Below are 21,379 nucleotides of genomic sequence, written 5' to 3'. Positions count from 1 at the left end.
GACCATCCCTTACCCTGATTGTAGGGGATTGTACTGGTCCTGGTCAAGCTCCATATATACAGGTGCTGGTCATAAAATTAGAATATCATGGAAAAGTTGATTGTTTTCAGTAATTCCTTTCAAAAAGTGAAACTTGTATAATGTATACATTCATTTCACACAGACCGACATCTGACAAGTAATGAAAAGCCCCAATTGAGTATCTCAGAAAATTAGAATATTGTGGAAAAGGTCAATATTGAAGATATCTGGTGCCACACTCTAATCAGCTAATTAACTCCAAACACTTCAAACACTTTTAAGGCCTTTAAATGGTCTCTCAGTCTAGTTCTGTAAGCTACACAATCATGGGGAAGACTGCTGACCTGACAGCTGTCCAAAAGACGATCATTGACACCTTGCACAAGGAGGGCAAGTCCCAAAAGGTCATTGCTAAAGAGGCTGGATGTTCACAGAGCTCTGTGTCCAAGCACATTAGTAGAAAGGCAAAGGGAAGGAAAAGATGTGGTAGAAAAAAGTGTACAAGCAATAGGGATAACCGCACCCTGGAGAGGATAGTGAGACAAAACCCATTCAAAACTGTGGGGGAGATTCACAAAGAGTGGACTGCAGCTGGAGTCAGTGCTTCAAGAACCACCACTCACAGACGTATGCAAGACATGGGTTTCAGCTGTCGCATTCCTTGTGTCAAGCCACTCTTGAACAAGAGACAGCGTCAGAAGTGTCTCACCTGGGCTAAAGACAAAAAGGACTGGACTGCTGCTGAGTGGTCCAAAGTCATGTTCTCGGATGAAAGTAAATTTTGCATGTCCTTTGGTAATCAAGGTCCCAGAGTCTGGAGGAAGAGAGGAGAGGCACAGAATCCACGTTGCCTGAGGTCGAGTGTCGAGTTTCCACAGTCAGTGATGGTTTGGGGTGCCATGTCATCTGCTGGTGTTGGTCCACTGTGTTTCCTTAGGTCCAAGGTCAATGCAGCTGTCTATCAGGAAGTTTTGGAGCACTTCATGCTTCCTGCTGCTGACCAACTTTATGGAGATGCAGATTTCATTTTTCAACAGGACTTGGCACCTGCTCACAGTGCCAAAGCTACCAGTACCTAGTTTAAGGACCATGGTATCCCTGTTCTTGATTGGCCAGCAAACTCCCCTGACCTTAACCCCATAGAAAATCTATGGGGTATTGTGAAGAGGAAGATGCAAGATGACAGACTCAACAACGCAGAAGAGCTGAAGGCCACCATCAAAGCAACCTGGGCTCTCATAACACCTGAGCAGTGCCACAGCCTGATCGACTCCATGCCACGCCGCATTGCTGCAGTAATTCAGGCAAAAGGAGCCCCAACTAAGTATTGAGTGCTGTACATGCTCATACTTTTCATGTTTATACTTTTCAGTTGGACAACATTTTTAGAAATCCTTTTTTTTGTATCAGTCTTAAGTGATATTCTAGTTTTCTGAGATACTGAAATTTGGAATTTCATTAGTTGTTAGTTTAAAATCATCAAAATTAAAGAACTAAACATTTGAAATATATCAGTCTGTGTGTAATGAATGAATATAATATACAAGTTTCACTTTTTGAATGGAATTACTGAAATAAATCAACTTTTCCATGATATTCTAATTTTATGACCAGCACCTGTACATGTTTGGCAGCATTCCCAATCATGGACGGCACCTGTCAGGTAACTAAACATACTGTTTGATTGGTCATCTGAGATGTGTGAAACTCCTCCTTCGTTAGTCAAGTTCTAGTTTCACCTGACTGTCAATTACTGTAATCAATTTATCAAATGTTCCAGGAGATTCACATATGGTATTCATGGTATTATGTTCTTGACTAATTTTGACAATTGAACAAACTATTTTGTATGTGATGACATACAATGAAATGATGCTGACATGTTTTGGAGAGAACAACCATTAGACTGAGAATCAACAATCAGTTTAGATCAACAAGATCTATTCACTTGGAAATTGTGCTAAATGTAGGCTAACTGAGCTAACTGTAGGCTACCTGTACTTAATCATTTGCAAAGATATACTGAGACATTGAGACATGTATTAAGACATTTGCAATTTGATCAAATGAATGAGAAATTGAATTCTGTTGTGAACAATTGCCAAGTGGTTTTGAGGTTTGTCTGTGTTATTTTGAGAATGTAATTCTTGCTTCAAGAAATGAGCCAAACCAATGGAGAAAAACTGTAACATGCGTCATGGCTGGTGTGATCCCATCACAAGATGGTCTCTAAATACAGTTTAATTTTATATTTGCAGTATGAAAGTGTTTTTATTCCCTGAAACAGTTTCCATGATGAGGAAGCAGCTGGTGCAGATGGTGCTGAAGAAGGCTGACTCCTCTGTGGACATGGAGGAGCTAAATGAAGACATCTTGCACAAGGTAATGATGTTTGAGCATGATGCCAAAAGAGCAAACTTTTAATTAAAATTGAAGCTGAAATTAAATTAAAATTCATCTTTTTTGCCAAGATGACTGTACGCAGTGAATATCCCTCATGCTGATCTTGACTTGTGTACTTATGTGGCCCAAATTATAGTTTTAAAGCAGTTTGTAATATTACTTAACTTCCAGCTTGGTGTCTGACATTGTTGGCTAGTCCCATCTGGACAGTTTGCTCATCTGCCTAAGTGTGAAAATCAGAGAGAAAAAGCATTTACTTCTATTCAGTGATAAGGAAAATAATATAACTAAGTACCTGAATGCAAGACGCATGCAGTGGCTGACATCATCAGTGCATCATGGCTTTGAAGTAAATGGCAAGCCAGTGTGCCTGGAACGGAACATATTTGCTTTGCCTTTTATGTGACTAGGACTAATACATCCATGCCTGTCCATATCTGCCCAAGAGTTTTCACCAGCATCTAATGCCTTTTGAAGGAAACGACTGTAATGCTTTTTAAAACAGGTAACCTGAACCAGTGGAGAGCGATGATAAGCATTACTGTCCTCTGCTATTGTCATCTCTTGACAAAGCATTTGTCTAATGACTTGGTCACACTTCATGCCATGACCATGGCATGAACTGACTCCTGTTTGAAGAGACAGATGTGACTGTGTTTAGATGTTCACTAATTGTGCTTTTGCAACACATTTACATACATTTTTCCAGTCAGGAGCTGCTGCTGTGGTTCGTTTAAGCCTTTTTATCCAACCATGATTTGTTATTCAAATAGTCTTGTAACCAAGAGCTAAACAAATATGCATGGATGACTGATAATCTTCTTGAAGGAAGGCAACAGGGGACAATATTAAAACAATTGTGCAATTCCAAAGTAGCATTATGATGTTTTAATTTTGTGTTGTTTCTGTAAACATTAAAATAAAAATGCAATAATCCAATTTCAAATACTTGTATGGGTGTTCGATGATCATATTAACATGAAATTGTAAAAGTTCAACCATTTAATGTTGAAAGACTTAAGCTGCTCTGAAGTGGACAATATTCAAATGCAATAAGTGAAACAGTGCCCCCAGTCCTTTGCATTTACTTTTACATGTCACACACTCTAAAGTGGACAAAATGAAAATGCAAAGGCAATGACTAATGCCAGGATGAGACTGCACAATATTTTGGTCTTTGACGATGCTCACTGTGTCAAAGCTAACATTCACAGTGCCATAAACTCTTGCTGTATTTTGGTCAGGTGACTCGCAAGACTGCACATATATCCCAGACCAATCACAGCACGTCTTATTTCACGCATGAGTTCAGATGTCGGCAGGTGAAGGTCTTTGAAAATAAAATGTGAAACAGCTTTTCTGTTTTCTTTTTAATATGATCATTCAACACCCATAAAAGTATATTAAATTGCATTACTGCATTTTCATTTCAATTTTCTAATGATGTCGTGGATTTTCAAGTTTGCCTTATCATTTTAATATAGTTTCCCTTTGGTTTCCATACTCATCTTCAGTGAAATAAAACACAAATTACACAATTAAATCAGTAAGAACAACGCCCCTTCTCTGGGACTGTACTTACTCATCTAACCTTTCTGCATGCTAAAACAGTAAGATGTACTGCTCCAAGACACATTTCTTTGAAGTCGCTGATCAGACCAACACTCACTGCACTGAGAAAACACAACCTTTGCACAGCCAGAGACAGACATCAATCCTTAGAATACTGGTTTCAGCTGTTAAGAGACTGAGCAACTCAGCAACTTTCAGGTAAGGACAAATGTGGCAAAGGGTTGATGAGTTTTATGACTGTGTGTGTTAAATGTAATGTCATTTTCAGCTGAATGGACTGTCAATGTACATCTGAATTTGTTTGGATTTTAAATAGAGATATAGGCTAAACACTGGATTTTACAAACAGATTTTCTCTTATTGTACAGGGTTTATTTTATTATACATCTGCATCTTAATTTGGGTCGATTTCACACTCACCACCTTTTTTCACCTGCACTTTACTTGGATATTTCCATGTTATACTTCTGCTTGCCTAAGATCCAGAGGAATTTAATCAAATTAAGATTTTACATACAAAACAAAAGGCATTTAACCTTGTCAGAAAAATGTCATCTTCAGGTTGAGATTGGAAATTTTGTTAAGTTTTTGGATCATTTTTTATGACTTGTCAGTGGTGTCGAGTTATAAAATTAACAGTAGTAAATGACAGGAGTAAACATGTATATGGGTGACAATTAGCAACAGATATATAAAGACAATTGTGTTTCGCTACTCAATAATATGAAATATGACTTGATTAAATGGATGAATCTTCTGCTAAACTTTACAAGAATCCTTTTCCCCAAAGATCTTATTTTGACTTTCTTCCAGGACAAATTTCTCTTCCTGAAACATTCTTTCACACACTTTAAATGGGGGGAAACATCATCAAATTTAGTTTAGGAAGTTTTTACATCTGGGCTGCACGGTGGCGCAGCAGGTAGTGCACGTGCCTCACAGCAAGAAGGTCGCAGGTTCGATTCCCGGGTCGGGCCTTTCTGTGCATGTTCTTCCTGTGCATGCGTGGGTTCTCTCCGGGTACTCTGGCTTCCTACCTCAGACCAAAAACATGCTCATTAGGTTGATTGGTGACTCTAAATTGCCCCTAGGTGTGAGAGTGAGTATGAATGGTTGTGTGTATGTGCTCTGCGATCGGCTGGCGACCGGTCCAGGGTGTACCCTGCCTCTCGCCCGTTGACAGCCGAGATAGGCTTCGGCCCCCCTGCGACCCCGAAAGGGATAAGCGGCATAGAAAATGGATGGATGGAAGTTTTTACATCTTTTAAAGTTGGAGGGGGATTAAATGTGTCAGACTCAGAATTATATCATCTGGCCACTCAAGCGTTTCACCGACACAACATAGCTAGAAACATAATAGAATTGCATTGGATCAATGGTGAAAATGTGTGTGTCAGTCCTCAAAACCTCTTTTCACTTTCGAAGGACAAAAACATACATTCAGTCAACTTTACAGCAAAACCTTATGGAACAACTGTTGGATAGCTCTTCAAAGTTTACCATTAAGCAAGTTTATATGGAGGGAGCCAAATGATCTGCAAAACAAATTCAGTCTAATTAATGAAGAGTTTTCCAAGTATATGGAAATCTGAAGTCTAATCCAAACTCTTGATTTACACTAATTTGGACAGCAGAACAATTAAGAAGAAATTAGATTTGATTCATAATCAGATACTACACAAACATGAAAAATGTACAGAATCCTGCATAAATCACATTCTGTACCTATACTGATTGATTCAAGGTGCAAGCGATCCATCCATTGGTACACGATGAAAGGGGCTAATGTTCAACTGATGATCTTGTCAGGTCAGTATAAGTCAGTCATTTCCACAAACCTCTGAAGATCAAATGTTCCTTCTTTTTTTATCCATCTTGTATGACTTTTGCTAAGTGCGAGACAAAGTCTGAAAGTCAAAGGTCTTGCCCATTATTTGCTTCTTTTGTCTCTGCCATACTGAATACACATTTCACATTTAAAAAGCAACTTGCAGGTTAAAGCTTTTATGAAATGCACACTTAACCTTGTGTAAAAATGACTATTTCAAAAATGAATGGAACATTTCAGATTTTTTTTTTTTACAAGACATATGGATACAAATTTGGAGGAAATTGGTGACCCAAAACCACTTTGTTTCTCAACATCACGTCATATTACCTGAGAGGGAGTCGTGACCTTGACTCTGCCTTAGTTCCATGTTCAGTAGCAGATAGTGAGTGAGAGTGGCTGTAAATTTTTATTTTTTTATTTTTTGGCCTTTTCTAGTCTTTATTATAGAGACAGCTGAAGGTATGATAGGAAAGTTGGCAGAGAGAGAGGGGACGACACGCAGCAAATGAGCCGCAGGTGGGAGTTGAACCTGCGGCCACTGCAGTCTTTTTCAGTAGTTTTCCATCATTATATTATTATTGTGTTGTGTGAGTGAATTTGCCTGTCACAAAATCATGTCCACAGTTTCCTAACTGTTTCCTAAGCCAAGGTTAGCTAGCTACTTTTGGTGTCTGCAGTGTTAATTTTGTCAATATTTTTACATGTAAATATTAGCAATTTAGCTCAATAGCTCCTAGGTCATGTGACCAATGGACTCAAAATCAGTGTGGGATGATAGTCCTCCACTGGCTGCATGAGATACACCTCTTGTTTTTACATTTTAAATCTCCAAATAATTATTATTAATTTTTTACATGGAGCAGCTTAGGAGCGAATGTCTGTCGAATATTCAACTTAAAACTAACTTCACTGCGGTACGAAACCGCTGTTCATCATGCCCTGACGACAAGACGAAAAAGTTGTCTGTGGTCGGGTGGACAACCTGGTTGTTATTTTCATTTTTAACTAATCACTTCTGCAAGTGCAAGTCAAATTCTCGCACTGCCCCATTTCTTTGGATGTTTTTCCCCCCTGCTTGGTGCATGCCAGGCGCATATCGGGTGACCGCTAACAACAAGGCAAGCTAACGTTCACATGTCGTCTAAGCTATCTATCATAAAGCCGAAAGAAACTATTTTAGCTGCTGCTGGCCACTCAAAGATGAGTGCCTCATCTTCACCAGCATGTCAGGTGGGAAGGAAGAGGAGAGACGACCTATGGAAATATTTCTCTTATATTCAATCCAAAAAAAGTAAATAAATTAAAAAAAAAAAAAATCAAGAAATAGTTTCCGGTTCTGATATAACCTTTGCTATTGTAGCATCTACGCTAACCTCTGGAGGTGATGCCTTTGTTGTTTTGGTTGCTGTTGGTACACCGAAACCATGGCAACCATAGCTGCCAGTAGCAACTTAATGTCCGTCATTATTTTGTTAAATTTTATGATCCTTGTCTGTTCCGAGTCTCTTGGACACCCACAGGCCGATGGTGATACACTTGTGCTCCATCAAATGTGAATGAAAATACATTTACTATCTCTTCAACATCAAAATTGCCATTTAGAATCATTCATTTCTTAATTTCAAATTTTGGCCAGTCGTCCACATCACTTCTAGTTAGCTTTTTTTAGATGCAGAAGCAAAATTCTCTCACAAAAAAACTCGAGATGTTTCTGTAATATATGTACAGTCGATTTTTTCATTTTATTCATCTACACATTAATTCACTAGGGTCTTCAACCTGCAAGCTGCTCTTTAAAGGTCGGGTGGGTCCTTGTTGAGAGAATATGTTGATATTACTTTGTCTCTATCAAATCAAGCTTTATTTATATAGCACCTTTTATACATATTAAGATGCAACACAAAGTGCTTTACAACCGTTAAAAACAATATAAATGAAAACAGAACAACAGTGAAAACCGTACGAACACACACCCTCAACTACATGCACACACACACACGCAGACATTCTCACCACAGACAGAAGTGAGAGTAGCGAGACATGGCAAGGCACTGAGGATCAAAGAAAATGCCACCTTTGGGGCCGTCCACACAGAGGAGTCGTCACAGACTATAGGCGCAGGCCCCCCGACCCTGACAGACAGGCAGACCTCCACACCAAGGTGGGGAGCCCCCCCACCAGCCAGGCTGAAAGGGACCTGAGGACAGCACCCCCAGCAGCAGACCAGACACAGCTCTCAATATTTCACAATATGATTGGCTGGAATTATGTTGTGTGACTTGGTCCAAGCCATGTTCTTTCCCATTTATAGAGCCAGGGCTGTGTATAAAAAAAGGAAATATCAACAATCTTTCTCCAGAATGATTCACCCCACTTTTAAGGGGTTACTCTAAGATATATAGTCAGAAACTGTATAAAGTGCTCTATCACTGAATGCATCAGGTTAATTATCTTTATCATCACCACAGGACTGTGTTTTCTGCCTTCCTGTTTTCTGTGTCTCTACATCCTTGTTCGAAAGCCAATGAACTGGTCTGAAGCTCTGAGCTACTGCAGGAGGGAGTACACCGACCTAGCCTCTGTGCACAATGAGCAAGACTTGGCTGATCTTAATGAACTTACAGGACGGAAGCTCCGTGCCTGGATTGGACTGCAAGCTGACACTGAGGCATGGAAGTGGTCTTTGGAAAATCCAGGATTCTATGGTGAAGGAGAGGCAGCGTTCAGGAAGTGGGCTGTTGGTCAACCTGATGGCAATGCAACATTCTACAAATTTTGTGCAGCAATGCGTGACACTGGTTACTGGGTGGATATCGATTGCAGAAAGATTTTAAGACCCATTTGCTACAACGGTAAAAACACCACACTAGCAGCTCTGTGAGGGTTTACTTGGACACAGCAGTGCTTTGAGCTAAATGCTAATGCTAAGCTAACATGCTCACACTGACAATGCAAACATGCTGATGTTTGGGGGTTTGTCACGTTCACCTTCTTAAGCCAAATATTCCAGTTGTACTACAGCTCAGTCACAGCTCAGCTGCAGTCTCAATGTCCACAGGAAGCATTTAAGAAGCAGATCATCTGTTCTTCAGCACCCACACTTACACCCAAGACTTATTTCACTGAGGTATCTTATGTTTTACAAGCGCAAACAGATACTTAATGCTCCGTTAGGTGTTGTAACACATACTTTATGGCTTTAGGAATCTCGTGTACATTGGCCATTAGTTCAGCATACTAACATTTGCTTAATAGCATTAAGTACAAAATGCAATTGTTCACCTGATGATGCCACTGTATGGAAAGTTCAGGGATCACCAAAATTAACCCATCCTGAGAGGAACATTAGTGTTTGTATCAAATTTCATCAAATTCATCCAACACTTATTGAGATATTCAACTTGAAACCACAAAAGTCAACCTTAATGTTTCTGGTAGATGCAAAAAGTCAGGGGAACACTAAAGACAGTAAGACTCATCCTTGTGGGATCATGGTTGTCTGTGCAAGTTAGTCCCCATCCATCCAGCAGTCGTTGACATATTTCAATCTGGACCAAAGTGGTGGACCCACGACTGACAAACATTAGCATCCATAGACTGAAGAATATTTATAAATTAAGGTGAGGAATGCAGTAAGTAACAATAATGATGTCTGTATATGGTTGGTACTTTGTGGGTGGCAAGATACTTTGAATAAGTTTCATTCAACATCAGTGATTCCAGCACTATTAAAATATTTCAGGCACAGAAGAAACAAGGGACACCTCACCGAGCTTCATCTTTGTCAGTGAGAAGAAGACCTGGGATGAGGCTCAGAGCTACTGCAGGACGCACTACACTGACCTGGCCAGTGTGAGGAACCAAGCTGAGAATGGCCAGATAAGGAAGATGTTCGAAAACAACGTGTTTGCATGGATTGGCCTCTACAGAGACTCATGGAAGTGGACAGATGGGAGCACATTTTCATACACGAACTGGGATACCAGTACACCATCCACCACATACTCAAACTCTTGTGTCAACTTATACTTGGGCAAATGGCAGAACGAGGGATGCCACAACCTGCGGAACTTTGTATGTTACAGTGAGTTCAGATTTCCATACTGTTAGCTGTTACCAACTTCTCACAATTCAGTATTCAAAGAATCCCTATGATTAACCTTTTACAGTGAAATTTTGCATTTGCAACATGAAAATGTTGCTTTTTCCCTCATATAAAACAGTTCCCTCTATCAGGAAGCAGGTGGTGCAGGTGGTGCTGAAGAAAACTGGCTCCTCTGTGAACATGGAGGCACTGAAGGAAGACATCTTGGAAAGGGTAAAGATATTTGAGAATGAAGTAGAAATTAAAACAGACAGTACAGCTAAACTTTATACAAAGTATACATTTCAATTAATTAAAGACTGAAGAAAGAATGTGTTCTTCAGATTAACCAGAGACTGAAAGACCACGTCCCAAGTGAAGGCTTCAAGCTGAGATGGGTGAAGCAGGCTGAAGGGAAGATCTTCCACAAGGAAGAAGAAGAGGAGGAGCAAGAGAACCGCTGTGCCGCTAATTAAGCATTTTGATTTTCCAGCTTCGGCTGTATTGCTTTGTTAAATATTCTGTCTTACTTCATAGCTGTTTGAACGTTGCTGGAGAGTTTTCACAGGGATTCAAACATGAACCCTGATGATGGAACTGAATGTTTTATGTGTATGTTTTTCATACTAACACACTACATTGAATGTAGCTGCGCTGACACATTTAGTTACTGGATCAGCATCTAAAATGGTCAAATATACACACTGTTGATGTCTGCATTGATCACTGCTTTAATTGTTTTTATTTCATTGGTTATTCTGCTCTCCGGGTACTCCGGCTTCCTCCCACAGACCAGAAACATGCTCATTAGGTTAATTGATGACTCTAAATTGTCCGTAGGTGTGAGTGTGAGTGTGAATGGTTGTTTGTCCTTGAATGTGGCCCTGCAATCGGCTGGCGACCGGTTCAGGGTGTACCCCGCCTCTCGCCCATTGTAGCTGGGATAGGCTCCAGCCCCCCGCAACCCCGAAAGGGATAGGCGGTATAGATAATGGATGGATGGATGGATGGATGGTTATTCTGCATGAATGTTTTGTCTGTTGTCATTTTTATTTTGCTTGTTGGTTAAGTGATATATAATGATCACCATTGGTATTAAGAAATAGTACAGAGTATGAAGGCAGGAATATGCTTCAATTACAGAAATAATAAAATAATGATAAAATAATATGAATGCCAGTATGTTTGTAAATTAAGAATTGACTTTGACTAGTAAATTTGGATGATTTAATCAACTGAAAGAAAAATACAATTTATCTCATTCACATTTCTTTCAGTATTTACAGGTTAGGCATTACATCCAAACAAAAATGGAAAATTTCAAAAATCTTCCAAAAGAGCATGAAATTTTAAAAGTCTTCAAGAGCCCTCCTGACTCCACGCATCTTATTTCAACAACTGTACACTTTTTTGAAGATTGCATTGTTGCGCACAATGTGAAGATTTCAAAGTTAAAGTCAAAGTGTTTATTGTCATATGCACAGCAAAGTTTCCTTGTACAATTAAATTCTTACTTTGCCGTCCACGAGAATGCCAAGATAAAAAGATATATAAAAAACAACAATATCAAACAAAGAGCAATTTAAAGAATCAAGATAAATGAATAAACAAATCCGAGATAAGTGAACAGAATTGCAACGGCTATAAACACAAATTGCAAATGACTATATACATAATTGCAATGACTATACACGTAGTGCAAAGTGGTGTTATGTGCAAACTGGTAGGTGTAAATGGTAGACAGACAGTAGCTTGTGCAAATTGGTAAAAGTAAACATTAAACAGTAAATGTGCAAACTGGTAGGTGTAAATGGTACACAGACAGTAGCATGTGCAAATTGGTAAAAGTAAACATTAAACAGTAAATGTGCAAACTGGTAGCAGCAAACAGCAAGCAGTAAAAAGTCCAAAATGGTGGAACTAAACCGTAAAAACAGTAAGTACACAGTGAAGAGTAAAGTGTGAGGTACATTGCAGTTATGAATGCAGCTGAATGAATGAGGTTGTCCAGTTATCTGTTAAGGAGTCTGATGGCTGCGGGAAAGAAAGAGTTGAAGACGTGCGATGGAGGACCCACTGACCCCCATATAAAGTGCATTACAGTCATCCAGTCATGTGGTCACAAAGGCGTGGAATACTGTTTCAAAGTGCTGTCTCTGGAGAAAAGGTTTTATTTTTGCCAGCTGCCTTAACTGGAAGAAGCTCATTCTCACCATAGCTTTAATCTGGCTATCAAATTTAAGATCTGCGTCCACTTTTACCCCCAGATTATTGACAATAGGTTTGACATACTGTGCCAAGGAACCCAGATCGACTGGGGCGGTCACTGAGGTGCCACCGAAGACCATTACTTCAGTCTTGTTTTCGTTAAAATTTAAGAAGTTTAGAGCCATCCAGGCCTTGACATCATCTAAACACTTTAACAGTGGCTTAAGGGAGAATGAATCAGCCTTTTTAAGAGGGACATAGATCTGGCTGTCATCAGCATAACAGTGGAATAAAATGCTGTGCTTCCTGAGAATGGAACCAAGTGGGAAAAGATATAAAGAAAATAAAAGAGGGCCCAGCACTGAGCCCTGTGGTACCCCACATGAGAGAGGAGCAGTGGAGGACATAGAGTCACCCAGGCTGACACAGAATGTCCGATGAGACAGGTAGGACCTGAACCATTCAAACGCCGAGCCCCTGATGTCCACCCACTGCTCCAAACGAGCAATCAGGATGTCATGGTCCACTGTATCAAATGCCGCAGTTAAATCTAAGAGCACAAGGATTACACAGCGACCAGAGTCAGTAGCTAAAAAGATGTCATTTAACTCTTAAAAGCGCAGATTCTGTGCTGTGCAATGTTTTAAAACCAGATTGGAAAATTTCAAGAACATTTTGTTCATTTAAAAAGTCTGTGAGCTGAGAGTAGGCAATCTTCTCTAAGATTTTGGAAAAGAAGGACAATTTAGAAATGGGCCTAAAATTAGCCATAACAGCAGGATCCAATCCAGGTTTTTTAATCAGGGGCTGCACCACTGGATGTTTAAAATGTACAGGAACCACTCCTGAGGACAGACTGCTGTTAATAATGCTATGTAAATATGGCCCAACAGTGGGAAAAACCTCCTTAAAAAGTTGAGGAGGAACAGGGTCAGTGGGGGAGCCTGATGGCTTTAAATGCCACACAGTCTCCTGTACGAAAGGCAGGGTCACAGGCTCAAATGAGTCAAAGACAGCAGAACAAGGGACAAACACTGAGGGGTCATTAGCAGGAGGTGAAATAAGTGCTCTGGTAGAAATGACTTTAGCAAATAATGAAACAATGAAAGATGAGGCACCATATGGTATTTACAATATAATATTATACCACAAAGAGCTGTGAAAAAAGCTGATGATGTTTGAAGATTTTTGAGATATGTGGGCTTTGACAATACAGTAATGGTATATTTAAAATTTCAACCAGTGAGTATTGTTTGACAGTACATTGTCTGGTACATATGTGTTAAAGCGACTGCATATGAGGGTCTCTCTGGGCTGTTTGGGCTTTTGTCAAGTGGTGTTTTGGTCACATAACGGCTTAAACTAGATGTGAAATACAGAGACGATGGGTCTTAGACTTGTAAGTTAGAAGTATCTCCATTTCTCCCACTACAAACAGTTTTTCATGGAAGAACCACAGTGATACTAAATGTTTTAATTGTGTGTTCCTGTCTTCTAATAGGACGTGGAGGTTCGTCTGGAGCCAAGTTCCGCATCTCGCTGGGTCTCCCAGTGGGAGCGGTCATCAACTGCGCTGACAACACAGGTATGTCTCAGCTCACCTACTGCATTGTCATGGCTCAGATTGGGTTTTGTCGGGGGGATATGAACTGAACCTGGACATAGAAAATGCTTATACATACGTTAACCTTCCTGCACAGATTCGTGGGGAAGTCTGTTATTGTTAAATAGGCTCCACTGAATTGGGCTGAAGTTGCATGTTGCTCGAGGATTATGTTACCAAGACTGGTAGTTTACTGATAGTGCCAGTTAAAGTAAAATAACATTTTGGGAAATTACGCATATTTTCTTTCTTGACATCTGTATGCTAAGGATGTAGCTGGAGCCATCAGGTGCCAGTGAAGTTACTCCTCCTGGCCAGTACATAATCTGGCACCAAATTAAATTGATGACTGAGCTTTTAGATTTACTGGCAGGCAAAAATCTGAGAGTCTAAAATGCATCTGTCTCGAAAAAAAAATCGTTTCCTGGAGAGGTCAGGAAGTGTGGAAATTTTCACATGTAAATATGTGGATGTTTTGCAAAACTTTTTTAAATTCAGAAATATACTGTGACAAAATAAATATACTTTGATTTTACTACCAGTGTTGATGAAATGGCTCAAATGAATGATTCGGCTGCAGATAAAGCTGATGTTTGTGTTGTATATTGTGGTTAGACAAGTTCTTTGTGAACAGTTGAATTTCACCACCGGTTGTAATGGTTCAAAACATTTCATACTGACTTTATATTGATGATTTTGACCGGCACACTGTAAGACCCCCACCCCTTCCAAAAGCACTTGCGTTGTCTGCTCAGTGGCTGGGTAAGTTGTCGTAGAAGGGAAGATTGACCTCATCACTGTGGGTGAGATGGCAGCGACACTGTGGCTGACTGATCTCAATCAGTGATGAGACAGCTTTAACCTGTTCAAGTCAACATGCTTATGAGTGTGTTCTTTTCACGTGTTTTTGCCATTTGCCATTAATGTTATGTTAATAACTTCAAGTGCAGTGGTCTGTTGTCCTTCTTTTCACATGTTTTTCAATGAAGCATGCAGTGTTTGAACTAAAATAAGTGCTTATCGTCTTTATATCTGCAGGTTCAGCCATCACAGGCCCAGTGGCCAAAGAGTGTGCTGACCTTTGGCCCAGGATCGCCTCCAACGCCGGCAGCATAGCCTGAGCAGCACTTCTTTGTTTTCAATAAAAGCTGTTGGTAATCAAGCTTCACTTCTGCATTAAAATATGGACACAAATCATTTTGACAGCTATCTTACACCATACAGATCACCCTCAAGCTGTGTCTCTCTGTTTCCCTCTGCCCTGTTTGAAAGGTAAAGGAAGCCTGTGTGTAGAGTGTGTATTATAGAAAGAAACACACATTTCGCTATCACAATTTTTTTTTTGTCCACCATGAGATTGTGTTAGCTTGTATGATTTTTTTTTTTTAATTATTATTATTCTCTTTTGCTATTTTCTGGTCACCTCTCTAGGACTTGCTGGGGGTGCCACTATGAGAGAAACCGTTTGGGGCATCCTCAAACGAGCCTTTAGAAATGATATGGCTCGAAAAGTAACCTGGTGTGGCCTAAATGGAAAGCTGGCCTTTGACTGGCTTCATCTAAAAGCAGTGGTAGTGGGTAAGTTTTATAACTGTATTAAAGCTTTTAAAGAGGAACTATGCAGGATTTGTAGCTTAACTGTGCAAGAACAACTTTGCAAGATCAGGGCTGCCGCCCTGGTGTCCCAGCTCTCATCTCTGTGCACCGCAGTTCAAACATGCCCTGTAACATGTAATCTCTTGTTTGCAACATTTAATTACACAAATGTACATGTTGTACCATTGTATATGATATATAACATGTGTTGTAAACAAATGCACATGGCCAGGACGAGGGTTAGCAAAACAGCGGAAAAGCACCTGGACTTGCATGGTTCCTCTTTAATGAAGCATTCCAAGGTTATAGTAGATTTAGCAAGTCTGTTTGTTTGTCTTTGTTTATATGCTATCACTTTTAGAAGCTGTGCAAAGAAACCCTTTCTGCTCTTCAGCCACCATTAATGAGATTGCAAAAGCAATCAAGAAGTGGTTTTACTGGGCTGGGGATAGAGACGGCGGAAGGAAGAAGCGCCAGCCAGGACTAAGCCAGAACCCAGCCAACATCCTATTTGTCTTTCAAATACAGCAGTAAATAATTATTACACATAGACATACGGGGGCTTTAATGTAGGAACAGTCATGCATTATGGCCTGTCAGTTTGGACTACTTTTTGGCTGAGTTTTGGGGATTTGTGGTTCTTCTGGGACAATCATGGCTATATTTTGGAAGTCCACAATTAGTTTTGGGTGAATTTTGGCCCCCTTTTGGTCCCCTTTTTGCCTCCTTTTGGCCTTTTTTTGGGTCAGTTTTGGCTACCTATTGGCTGGGTTGCGGGAACCTGGGGGTTCTTCTGGGACAATTATGGCTATATTTTGGAAATCCATAATTAGTTTTGGGTGAAGTTTGGCTTTCCTGTGGTGTCATTTTGGCTTGCCAAATTTGGGCCATGTAGGGCCCAGACATCCGCCCATAATTTTGCCAAAATGACACGCCAGATTTGGGCCAAACTGAAGCCAAAAGGTTTTTGCTATCTGGGTATCCAACACAGTAACTCAGCTCAACATTTTAAGAGGCACGTCTGAATCAAGACAGAACATTTGAAAAAGATCTGAAATATAATATGCAAAAATTTGGGGACATTCATAGCAATATCTCAGGGCAGTGCACCAAATTGTACCAATGCATGGAGGGCAATTAAATATATAAAAACCAAGCCAAAGTCAAGTCAGTAAACGTTTCTTTTCAGTGGAATCAAAGTGGAATATGCTGTATGCTGAGCAGGCTTCATGACCAGCAGTGACAGAATAATTGGTATTGCTTTCACCTTGATAGTCTGTATCCTGGAGACTGCGACTACAGCAGAAACTACCAATGAGAGGATTTTCAGTTCTTTGGCAGGTGTTTATATGTCTGGCTGTCAGTGGACAGACTGAGTCAACTAAATAGCATCACAACTGTGCAACATGCAGTCAAGAAACTTCACAGGTGTGTATTTGAGATCAAAGTGAAAGCAGAGTCGGGTGTGGTCCAACTCATGAGTACTGGGTAGTCCAGTAATAATGTAGTAAATAATAATGGGTCAGAACATGTGTCATGGCTGGTGTGATCCTATCACAAGATGGTCTCTAGATACTGTTTAATTTTACATTTGCAATATGAAAGTGTTGTTATTCACTTATGTGAAACAGTTTCCATGATGAGGAAGCAGCTGGTGCGGGTGGTGCTGAAGAAGGCTGACTCCTCTGTGGACATGGAGGAGCTAAAGGAAGACATCTTGCACAAGGTAATGATGTTTGAGCATGATGCCAAAAGAGCAAACTTTTAGTTAAAGTTGAAGCTGGAATTAAATAATTTTTTTTTTTTTTTTTTGCCAAGATGACCGTACACAGTGAATATTCCTCATGTTGATTTTGACTTGTGCACTTCTGTGGCCAAAACTGTAGTTTAAAAGGAGTTTGTAATATTACTTAACTTCCAGCTTGGTGTCTGACGTTGTTGTCTAGTCCCATCTGCGATTTCAGTGCTCTCTTCATGACTATCCCTGTATGACCTGTATCTTATTTTCAGTGGCGTAGCTAGGCTGTATTCCACATGGGTTTTGAGGTCAAAGGGGCTCGACATTGCACATGCGAATAGAGGACAGAAAAAAGCCAAAAAAGTAAGGAATAAGTAAGCCAGGAATACACCTTGACAGTGATTAGAATTGAAATAGCTGCCTTGTTTTATTGCTATCCATTCCCACCCTTTCCCCAGACCCTATACAAACAGGCAAAATAATAAATAAATAAATGACATACATGACCACCATAACATAAATAACAACACATAAATAACATTTTCCCAACACAATCTCCATACAAATAAATACACAAAATAAAATTACAATAAAATACCTTAAGGTGCCATTACACTCCAGTGACGGGCATATCAACACTTTCCCAATACAAAATAAAACTTGGCTCCAATAAACAACTCAAGGTGCCATTGCATCACCAGGCATAGAAATCTAAGAATAACTTCAGTAAACATTGGTTAACATAAAAGTGCAGCTGCATGACAGCAAAAAGGGCTATTGAAAAAATACAAAATAAATGAGTTGAGAACTTTGCATTTCTGCCACGATTTGACTTCGCCTAGAACTTTGTTTTTCTTTTCTTCATCGTAGCAAATGTCTCAACAACATCGTTAAAGTTAGCCCTCTCAGTAAGGTCTCTCTCAATGAAAAGTAATGCCAGGTTTGAGAGACGAGACTCACTCATCGTTGAGCGCAGGTATGATTTAATTAGTTTAAGGCGACTGAAAGTGCCTGAAAGCTCTGCCTGTGCACTGCTTATTGGAACAGTCAGATAGATCCTATATATTTTTTCAAGGTTCGGATAGGCCCGGTGCAGGTTGTTTGCAATGAACTTAACTTGAACTGCAACTTATTGTTTCATTCTTCAGCTCCGTTTTATATATTCACACACGTTTGTTTGCCTCTGCTCCAAACCATGGATGTATTATGGTCTAAATGCGCACCACCGTCAGAGCGTCTTGTTCCCATGACAACAGACCGGAGAAAGACACATGGCGCGTCATGCTTATGGGCTTCACCTGCTTCACCGTAAAGACATTTAAAAACTATTAAAAGAACCTTAATATCGAGCCAATGCAGCGACTGTAAAACTCGTGTAATGTTGGCCTGCCCTCTGTTCTTCATCAGCAGTAATTCATTTTGCAGTAATTGGAGGTATGCAATAGTCTTTTTGGGAAGACCAGAGAGCAGGGAATTTCAGTTATCTAAATGACAGGAAATAAAAGCATGCATTAGCACCTCAGTGCTAGCCTGAGAGAGAAACGGGTGGAGTCTGGCTATGTTCTTAAGATGATAGAAGCCTATTTTTGTTATATTTTTGATATGTGGGATAAAAGTCAGCTCAGAGTCAAAAATGACACCCAGGTTTTTAACACATTGTGTTGGTTTAAAATCTTGTAGTTTTGGTAAAAGTTTCTCAGTCTGGCCTTCAGGACCTATAACTAAAACCTCTGTTTTGTCCTGGTTGAGCTGTAGGAAATTCCCTACCATCCATGACTTTATATCTAAAATGCAGTTAAAAAGGGTATTGGCCCTGAGTCATACATACACACACATATGTGTGTGTGTGTGTGTGTGTGTGTGTGTGTGTGTGTGTGTGTCATACATACACACACACACACACACACACATACACACATTATACATGATATATCACTTTTTCTTTTACTTCTATGGATATTCTCTATTACTTCTATGTGTTGGAAAATAAAGCTAAATTATTGCTCTTTACTTGGGCTTTTAAAACATGCAGGTAATCTGAACCAGTGGAGAGCGATGATAAGCATTACTGTCCTCTGCTATTGTCATCTCTTGATAAAGCATTTGTCTAATGACTTGGTCACACTTCATGCCATGACCATGGCATGAACTGACTCCTGTTTGAAGAGACAGATGTGACTGTGTTTAGATGTTCACTAATCGTGCTTTTGCAACACATTTACATACATTTTTCCAGTCAGGAGCTGCTGCTGTGGTTCATTTAAGTCTTTTTATCCAACCATGATTTGTTATTCAAATAGTCTTGTAACCAAGAGCTAAACAAATATGCATGGATGACTGATAATCTTCTCGAAGGAAGGCAACACGGGACAATATTAAAAAAATTGTGCAATTCCAAAGTAGCATTATGATGTTTTATTTTTGTGTTGTTTCTGTAAACGTTAAAATGAAAATGCAATAATCCAATTTCAAATACTTGTATGGGTGTTCGATGATCATATTAACATGAAATTGTAAAAGTTCAGTGAAACAGTGCCCCCAGTCCTTTGCATTTACTTTTACATGTCACACACTCTAAAGTGGACAAAATGAAAATGCAAAGGCAATGACCAATGCCGGGATGAGACTGCACAATATTTTGGTCTTTGACGATGCTCATTGTGTCAAAGCTAACATTCACAGTGCCATAAACTCTTGCTGTATTTTGGTCAGGTGACTGGCAAGACTGCACATATATCCCAGACCAATCACAGCACATCTTATTTCACACATTAATTCAGATGTCGGCAGGTGAAGGTCTTTGAAAATAAAATGTGAAACAGCTTTTCTATTTTCTTTTTAATATGATCATTCAACACCCATACAAGTATATTAAATTGCATTACTGCATTTTCCCACCCTGGAGCCAGGCCTGCGGGTTGGGGCTCGCTGGCGAGCGCCTGGTGGCCGGGTCTTTGCCCACAGGACCCGGCCGGGCACAGCCCGAAGGAGCGACGTGGGCCCGCCTTCCCGTAGGCCCACCACCCGCAGGAAGGATCAGAAGGGGCCGGTGCTTTGTGATATGGGTGGCAGTCGTGGGCGGGGGCCCCGACGACCCAAACCCTGGACAATGACTCTGGCTATGGGGACATGGAATGTCACCTCACTGTGGGGGAAAGAGCCTGAGCTAGTGCGGGAGGTTGAGCGGTACTGGCTAGAGATAGTCGGGCTCACCTCCACGCACAGTCTGGGCTCTGGAACCCAACTCCTTGAGAGAGGCTGGACTCTCTTCTACTCTGGAGTTGCCCGCGGTGAGAGGCGGCGAGTTGGTGTGGGCTTGCTATAGCCCCCCAGCTCAGCCACCATGTGTTGGAGTTCTCCCCGCTGAGCGAGAGGGTCGCTTCCCTGCGCCCTTCGGGTTGGGGATAGGTCTCTCACTGTTGTTTCGGCCTATGGGCCGAACAGCAGTGCAGAGTACCCGGCCTTCTTGGAGTCCCTGGGAGGGGTACTGGAAAGTGCTCCAACCGGGGACTCCATTGTTCTGCTGGGGGACTTCAATGCTCACGTGGGTAGCGACAGTGATACCTGGAGGGGTGTGATTGGGAGGAACGGCCTCCCCGATCTGAACCCGAGTGGTGTTCTGTTATTGGATTTCTGTGCTAGTCACAGTTTGTCCATAACGAATACCATGTTCAAGCATAAGGGTGTCCATCAGTGCACGTGGCACCAGGACACCCGAGGCCGGAGGTCAATGATCGACTTTGTAGTCGTATCATCTGACCTTCGGCGGTATGTCTTGGACACTCGGGTAAAGAGAGGGGCTGAGCTGTCAACTGATCACCACCTGGTGGTGAGTTGGATTCGCTGGCAGGGGAGGAAGCGGGACAGACTTGGCAGACCCAAACGTACCGTGAGGGTCTGTTAGGAACGTCTGGCGGAACCCGCTGTCAGGGAGGTTTCCACCTCCGGGAGAGCTTCAACCAGATTCCGAGGGAGGTTGGAGACATTGAGTCCGAATGGACCATGTTCTCCACTTCCAATGTTGATGCAGCCATCCGTAGCTGTGGCCGTAAAGTCAGCAGTGCCTGTCGTGGCGGCAACCCCCGAACCCGGTGGTGGACACCGGAAGTAAGGGATGCCGTCAAGCTGAAGAAGGAGTCCTATCGGGCCTGGCTGGCTCATAGGACTCCTGAGGCAGCTGATGGGTACCGGCAGGCCAAGCGCGCGGCAGCTCGGGTGGTTGTAGAAGCAAAAACTCGGGTCTGGGAGGAGTTCGGGGAGGCCATGGAGGAGGACTACCGGTCGGCCTCGAGGAAATTCTGGCAAACCATTCGACGCCTCAGG

The 21,379-nt window shown here is 41.1% G+C and overlaps 2 protein-coding genes across 2 annotated transcripts in view; one reads left to right on the top strand and one right to left on the bottom strand.

The window, feature by feature from the left end:
- LOC139343486 (SWI/SNF-related matrix-associated actin-dependent regulator of chromatin subfamily E member 1-like) overlaps positions 1-21,379 on the bottom strand; it is a 366,467-nt gene that overhangs the window by 30,836 nt on the left and 314,252 nt on the right. The gene's annotated exons all lie outside the window — the stretch shown is intronic.
- LOC139343151 (large ribosomal subunit protein uL14-like) lies at positions 12,550-14,884 on the top strand. Its single transcript, XM_070980634.1, has 3 exons — positions 12,550-12,565; positions 13,621-13,704; positions 14,761-14,884. The coding sequence occupies exons 1-3, from the start codon at positions 12,550-12,552 to the stop codon at positions 14,841-14,843; spliced, it is 183 nt and encodes a 60-aa protein (XP_070836735.1). The 3' UTR covers positions 14,844-14,884.

Source organism: Chaetodon trifascialis, chromosome 15 (assembly GCF_039877785.1).
Source record: "Chaetodon trifascialis isolate fChaTrf1 chromosome 15, fChaTrf1.hap1, whole genome shotgun sequence".
NCBI classification, from domain to species: Eukaryota; Metazoa; Chordata; class Actinopteri; order Chaetodontiformes; family Chaetodontidae; genus Chaetodon; species Chaetodon trifascialis.
The sequence above is the reverse complement of the archived record's forward strand: the minus strand, read 5'-3'. Positions and strand labels throughout refer to the sequence as shown.

What these genes read in the sequence shown, in the direction of transcription:
- LOC139343151 (XM_070980634.1), top strand. An exon ending in CAACTGCGCTGACAACACAG is followed by an intron (nt 13,705 to 14,760) that starts GTATGTCTCAGC and finishes TTATATCTGCAG; the next exon opens with GTTCAGCCATCACAGGCCCA.